General features: G+C 56.1%; 1 protein-coding gene across 1 annotated transcript; it reads left to right on the forward strand.

The window, feature by feature from the left end:
- The first annotated feature begins 432 nt into the window (after positions 1–432).
- VAX1 (ventral anterior homeobox 1) lies at positions 433–5,344 on the forward strand. Its single transcript, XM_003787131.1, has 3 exons — positions 433–894; positions 2,041–2,228; positions 4,063–5,344. Exons 1-3 carry the CDS (start codon positions 654–656, stop codon positions 4,633–4,635), a joined length of 1,002 nt encoding a protein of 333 aa, XP_003787179.1. The 5' UTR covers positions 433–653; the 3' UTR covers positions 4,636–5,344.
- The last annotated feature ends 1,757 nt before the right edge of the window (positions 5,345–7,101 follow it).

Consider the following 7,101-nt stretch of genomic DNA (forward strand, 5'->3'; position numbering starts at 1 on the left):
CCTGCTAATGGTACTAACAATTCAGGATGAATCTTGTCAAAAGTTTTTCTGGAAGCGCAGGTCTTTGATTGTGTGTTTCCTGAAAGCAAGACCAATCATTTCCGTTTATTCACTGGCTAAACCCCTACTTGATTGGGGACAAGGACAGAAACCATCCATTACGATCTGATATATTATCCAAACAATTTAGTGTATTCATGAGGTAACCGAAACGTGGGGGCTGCGAAATTACCCGTAATCAGTTGCAACAGCGAATGTGCGTCCCCCCCGGTGTCGGACAACTACAACTCGCCGTCTCAGTAACAGGCGGGAGCCCCAGCATTTCGGAGTTGCGCTGTTTGCTACCTGATCGCCAGGCTGGGGACACTGGACGTGCTCAGAGGACGCGGGCGCTAACGAGGCGGCCTCGCCGCCGCTCCACCGGGATCCCGGACCAGACCGGTCGCCTCTGGGCGAGCGCGCCACTCTCCTGTCGCCGCTGACCCGCCTGCCGCTGCGGAAGCCGCCCCGCGGGGACATTCATTCTTGCCGCTTGCCTCACGCTAGGCTGGGTGGAGGGGCTGCGTTGTGAGGGTTTTGTCTCCCTTTGCCTCCTCTTTTTTTCTTCCTCCTTTTTTTCTATTCCTTTTTTTTTTTTTTTTTTGTTCTTGCCTATGTTCGGCAAACCAGACAAAATGGACGTTCGATGCCACTCGGACGCCGAGGCTGCCCGGGTCTCGAAGAACCCGCACAAGGAAAGCCGGGAGAGCAAGGGTGCGGATGGGAACCTCCCAGCCGCCTTCCTTAAAGAGTCACAGGGCGCCTTCTCCGCGTCCGGAGCTGCGGAAGATTGTAACAAAACTAAATCCAATTCCGCAGCCGACCCGGATTACTGCCGCCGGATCCTGGTCCGAGGTAGGGATGGATAGGGAAGCTGGGTGCGTTCTTGGGGGGCGACTCGGGGGCTCAAGCAGCCAGTCGCCGACACAGGCCGGTGGGGAGGATGACGGCTGGGACTTCGGAGAAAGTTGGTGGCCCTCCCCGCCGCTTGGCCGCTGGGGACTGGCGGCTGAGGTTCTCCAGCGCGCGCTCTCCAGGGGCCGCGGCCCTCCAAGCCATCAGGGGCCCCGCCAGCCAGACTTTGGGGGCAGCCGAGGGGCTGTGCGGGCGGGGCCGGGCATCAGGCTGCGGCCTCACACCCAGGGAAGAAGCCTGAAACTCCGGGAGGACATGGGCGCGCCGGATGGGCCAGGGGACCTGCCCGGAGCTGGCGCAGGGTCTCCCGCTCTCTAGCAGGTTGAGCGCACCCCAGGAGGAGCGCGGGCGCCGGAAAACAGCCGCCAACCGCGGGTTACTGCCCCGGCAGTTGGTGCGCTGGGCCGAGGGCCCGGGCCCTGCGCTCTGGGCCTGACCTCTGTCGCCCGGAGTTAGCGGCTGGACTGGGTTGCCGGGCCGCGGATGCTGCGTTGGTGCACAGCTCGGCTCGTATGCGCGGCGTGCGCTCAGTTCAGGCGGCCGCGGCCGTTAGGCCCAGCCCTGGCCGGCGCCGCCCCAGCCAGCAGACCGTCAGGCCCCGCCGTCCGGGTCTCCGTCCCTCCTCCTTCCGCCCTGCGGGCTCAGGAGGGAAGGAGACCCGGGGCTGGGGGTGGGACCTCTGGAGCGCGGTCTGGTCAAAATGCTCCAGAGCTGGGGCCCGTGGGACCAGGGCTGGTCAGTAAGTGCACCCTCGGGTTACAGGGGACCAGAACTGCGCAGCCCAAGCCCTCCATACGGGAAGGAAAGTCTGTCTATTTGGAACTGATTTTTTTTTTCGCTCCCCAGTCTCGAGGGCTCTACGAAAAGAAAAAGTCAGGTCCCCCCTCCCATCAGCGTTGTGGAATTAGCCCCTTCCTCCGCCCCATAAAAACACAGCGTCTTTGCTCCCCAGGCTGTGGCCGCGCTCCCCCTCTCCCCGCCCCTCCGGACTGCAGGCTGCTTGGGACAGTGTCCCCAGAACCATCTCAGCCAAAGAGGTGGAGGGAGACGGGAGGGTTCCGGCAGCTGACATATCCCCTTCCCCAGATGCCAAAGGGTCCATCCGAGAGATCATCCTACCCAAGGGCCTGGACCTGGATCGGCCCAAGAGGACGCGTACGTCCTTCACCGCAGAGCAGCTGTACCGGCTGGAGATGGAGTTCCAGCGCTGCCAGTACGTGGTGGGCCGCGAGAGGACGGAGCTCGCCCGGCAGCTCAACCTCTCCGAGACCCAGGTACCCACGCAGGGTTCCCTACCACCTACCAGCCTTCCTCCCCACCAACCCCAACCTGCTATTTCTTACCAGCTATCTGGGCCTCCCTGGGGAAGTGGGAGAGATGGGGAGGATGGGGAAGAAAGGCCTAAGGCTTCCTCCCCTTCCTTGATCCCTACCTTTCCCCTTACACCCCCACATCTTCTAGGGTCCACTTCTGTCCACTTGGGCCTGGCCGAGCAGGCTTCAAATCCTATCTTTTTGGAAATCTTATTGGTCCCCAGTCTTGAGAATTTCTTGCTTGCTTCCAAAGAACTGACTTTTGCCCTTGTTTTGGATATCCTGTTTTGGACAGACTTCCAGGTCCTATCCCTTTTGGGGTGCCCTAGCTTTATACAGCATCCAGGCCCCTTCTGCAGGAAGAGGGGGTTTGGAGCCAAAGCTCCCTGCTCCAGTACTGTGGGTGACTCCCACAGATTAGAAAAGTGTGTGCCTCCTGCAGAACTGCCTGCAGTAGCAGGCTGCCCTGACCCTTAACAAAAGGCCTCCCCCTGCTCCTGAGTTGGTCCCAGCCCTGAGCACCACTCTGAGCACCTAGGAACCCCTGACTTCTGTGCCAATAACATGAGGTATGGGGAGGGAGGCAGATCTGGGGTTAGCCAGCACTGCCAACTATGCTTTAGGTCTTTTCCTCTACATTAAATCCATATGATGCTCCTGAAGCTGGCTAGGCAGACCCTGGGCCCAAGGTCACTCTAAAACCTGAGAACTTTGCCTTGTGGCCCTCTGGGACCTGGCCAGGGCACGCTACCAGCTTGGCCTAGGTAAGGCAGCCTTCTTTCTGAAGACTAGCTCCTTTCCTTAGGCCCATCCTAGAAGCAGCAAGAGCATTTTAGGCCTGGGATCTGGGCTGAGGACTGAGAGCAGATGGGATGTTCTCTTTGAGTTGGCCTGGTTGTTTTTCCTATGCTCTCTGGTACTACTCTTCTTAGTTTATAAACTTGAGACAGGATGGTCTTTCCCTACAGCTGCCAGACTCCATTCTGGGCCACTGCTAGGCCTGAAAAGGGGCAGAGGGGAAGTTGGTGGGGAATTTTTAGTTCACCCCAGCCTCCTGATTCCTCAGTGATTCCAAGTTTATGATGGAGAGTCCTGGAGTGATAAATTAAGAGTATCACTCAGACCCTTTAATCCAGCCCTCTGGAAAGAGGAGGTGGAAAGAGCTTTGTCTATCAAGTCCATCTTGCACAAATTTTTCCTTCTTCAGCAATTTTCCGTGTTTGCTATTTGATGGCCACATTGTAAAAGCAGGAAACAGTCCCTCGTCATGTTCCTTCAACAGGAGTAGCGCTTCTGGGGCTAAATTCGAGTCCATTGCGCCCGGGCCGTGGGTCTAGGAAGGCCAAGAAACACGCAACCTTTCTTCCCTCACCGCACCTTTGGGTTCCCATACCCTCTGCTGGAAATGTAGGGGTTAGAGCCAACGATAATTTGCAGATCTGAGAACCCTAAATCTAGCTGCGGGTAGCGTGGGAGCCCAGAGAAATCTCTTCTGGTCTTCCTTCCAGTTAGGAGTCCATGGACATGTTATTACTTTGTTATTTCTAAGAGGCCGCCGGCCTGAGCCTGAGCCTGCGCCTGCTTCCATGAACCGGAAGCGCAGCCCTGTGGAGCTGTGTCCCTCTTGGTGGTGACTCCAGCCGCCCCAGCAGCTCTCCCCACCATCTGGGTGGCCCTGCGGCTAGGGCTAGGGTTTGGGGAGGGTCCCCGGAGCCCTTGCGCCCCGGGAGCCCACTCCCTATGACACTGGTCTTTCCTGCCCCTCTCTCCCACTCTCGCCGCACTCGGCGCGCAGGTGAAGGTCTGGTTCCAGAACCGGCGCACCAAGCAGAAGAAGGACCAGGGCAAGGACTCGGAGCTGCGCTCGGTGGTGTCGGAGACCGCGGCCACGTGCAGCGTGCTACGGCTGCTGGAGCAGGGCCGCCTGCTGTCGCCACCCGGCCTACCCTCTCTGCTGCCGCCGTGCGCCACCGGCGCTCTCGGCTCGGCGCTACGCGGGCCCAGCCTACCCGCCCTAGGAGCTGGTGCCGCTGCGGGCTCGGCCGCCGCTGCCAGCGCCGCCCCAGGCCCCGCGGCCACCGCGTCCCCGCACCCGCCGGCTGTGGGCGGCGCTCCGGGCCCCGGGCCCGGGGGCCCCGGGGGACTGCACGCAGGCGCGCCAGCCGCCGGCCACGGCCTCTTCAGCCTGCCGGTGCCCTCGCTGCTCGGCTCGGTGGCCAGCCGCCTGTCTTCCGCTCCGTTGACAATGGCTGGTTCGCTAGCTGGGAATTTGCAAGAACTCTCCGCCAGATACCTGAGCTCCTCGGCCTTCGAGCCTTACTCCCGGACCAACAATAAAGAAGGGGCCGAGAAAAAAACGCTGGACTGATTTTGAGTGTTCCCCTGTATTTATATTTATATTATCTATTGTGGTGATATTCATGGACTCGCGCGTTAGGTGCCCAGGGCTCCTGCGGCGGGCTCCTGGCTTCCACCAGGCCTTTGACAGCTCTCCTTTCCCAACAGGCTCCGCTACCAGTTTCATTTGGACTAATTTGTTTTCGATTTTTCCTCCGTTTTCCCCTCCCCCTGCCCTCAAACTTCCTTCTGAATCCAGGAGAAATCCAAAGAATTGGGGGAAATGCCGGAGTTAGCCAACCTGATGCCCCAACCAGTGCCCAGCCCCAGAGGGAAAAGACTGGTTTCTAAGGCCGAAGCACAGGACTCCTGGTCAAGATCGGGCCGCTGCTGATTATTCTTACGAATATTTGAAAGAGAAAAGCTGCACGAAGACCCCAGGGGTTGAAAAACCTTGCAGATTTCTTTAGACCAAAAAGGAGGACGTTTCTTCCTCTTGCCTGAGAAACCAGGGCTTGTGGGAGCCCATGGGCCCCACTTTGTGGACCTCTCGGGATAGTTGGTGCACAGACAACTTCTCGGTAGGACAAATCCTGCCGGGTTTTCTCCCCTTTAGGGAAACTCCAATCATAACTACCCTCAACCCTAGGAGACGATAAACCAAACGTCATGGTAGGCAACGGTGGTAATAAATTTGATGTAATCAGCAATAAAATAAGAGTCATTACCACATAAAACCAGATGAAGTGGAACCAGTTTATTTAAACACTCGTAATGAAGGAGTTTGGAAGGCATAAGAAAATTCAGGATAGAGAATGCGCCACAGAGCAACGCAAAATTAAGTTCTGGGTATTGTGACTTTAAACAGGAATGTCAAGGGGGGAAAGCAAAGGAAAAAGCTACTGCTGCTAAAGAAAGAAAATTCAGCCTGTTCTCAGCTCTGGGGGATAGCGTGCAGCTCCCCGGGGAGAGAGCCACGCGGCCCTCCCGCAGTCGCCCCGAGGGCGGTACTTCGTCCTTCGGTCTCCTAGACTTGTGGCTCCGGTCAGAAATGCTGAGTTTGGAAAACGAATCAGCACCCTTTGCTTCCTCTCTCCAGCTCCCGGATTCACGAAACCCTTCCAGCACGCAGGAGACGCCTGGATTTCCGAGCAGTTCTTTGCGGAAGGGGAGGTAGGGAAGCCGCCAGGCGGTCCAGCCTCCTCTGACTGTAGTCCAGACAGCTCCCTGTGTGATTGATGGGCAAGGCATCCCCCCCTTCCTGCTCCCCAATCCCAGGGTTTTAACAGTCCCAAATCAGAACCCAGACTGCCACGCCAGTGCGGCCTCACCCTTTATCCTGCGCAGCAACGACCGTCGGTCCCTACAGCCGCGGCCACCCGCATTTTAACCAAAATCCCAGATCCAGACCGAGAGGTGCCGCAGTGTCTAGAATGTATTCAGACATCCTAAGAGAGCGAAAAACATTTTTTTAAATAGTAATTTTATTGTAAATTATTTACGTCGAAGCTTTTTTTCTTTTTTTTTTTTTTTTTTTTTTTTAGGCAAATAGTAAAAAATAATAATAATGAATGATTCAAACGCGGGTAGGTGTCACTGAATCCAGGCTACTAACTTTGTTCTGAATGTTTTGGATATTTGGATGTTTTGTATTTATGTGGTGAGAGTTAAATATATATATATCTATGATGATAACTGAGGTGTATTTTTTGTCTTATATTTGAAGGATAAAAAAAAAAAAACAAAAAAGGAAGCAAAAGAAGAAATACCCAGCAAGTGAGTCTCTGGTGTGGGGACTCCTGGGGCACAGGGTGGCAGCGCCGGAAGTGTGGGACCCTGTGAGTGGTACCCTGAGCGCCTGAGGTTAGGTTTGGGGCAGATTTCAGTTTCTGGGGGCGGCAGAGATGCCCGGAAACGACTGTGATTTGTTACACTCGAGTTTCTCCATCTGGGTCTCTCTGGCCCCATGGTGTCAGACTGGCAGACCCTCCTCTACCATTTCCCACTATGTATTTCTTGGTCCATCTAGGAGATTATCTCTAGATATCCTAAAGTCTCACCTCCTAATGTTTCCACTTTCTAGAGTTTTCCAGGTGCACCCTGATGCAGGCAGCATTTTGGATTTTGTGCAGTCACAGGGGACTGGCACAGGCAAGCTTTTCCTTTCTTCTTAGAACAAGTCTCAAAGTCCAAGAGAAAATTCAAGGGAGCAAGAGAAAGAAATTTCATTCTCCCCTGACTTCACTCCAGTACACATGCACTGGTGATGGATGTAGATGTTTCAAACAGAAATCTGGGGAAGTGAGGAGGGCTGGGGAGCATACTCACCGTGCAGCACCAGGCACAGCCCTGCACTGCAGGCCGGGTGGCCATGGCCTCCTCTCATAGCCTCCTTGCACCTGGGTGTTGCAGGTTGCAGGGACCCACAGCTCCTCTTGCCTCTCACTGGTGTATTGTGCCTGAACCTCAGCGTCTAAACTGAGGGGGCAGCTCAGTG

The sequence above is a fragment of the Otolemur garnettii genome, unplaced genomic scaffold, assembly GCF_000181295.1.
Source record: "Otolemur garnettii isolate 467f Iridium unplaced genomic scaffold, OtoGar3 scaffold00021, whole genome shotgun sequence".
Taxonomy (NCBI): Eukaryota; Metazoa; Chordata; class Mammalia; order Primates; family Galagidae; genus Otolemur; species Otolemur garnettii.

Bases quoted from the DNA above. Each gene is read 5' to 3' on its own strand.
- VAX1 (XM_003787131.1), top strand. From the start codon at position 654: ATGTTCGGCAAACCAGACAAAATGGACGTTCGATGCCACTCGGACGCC. The intron at 895-2,040 runs GTAGGGATGGAT...CCCCTTCCCCAG, and splicing joins CCGCCGGATCCTGGTCCGAG to ATGCCAAAGGGTCCATCCGA. The intron at 2,229-4,062 runs GTACCCACGCAG...CTCGGCGCGCAG, and splicing joins TCAACCTCTCCGAGACCCAG to GTGAAGGTCTGGTTCCAGAA.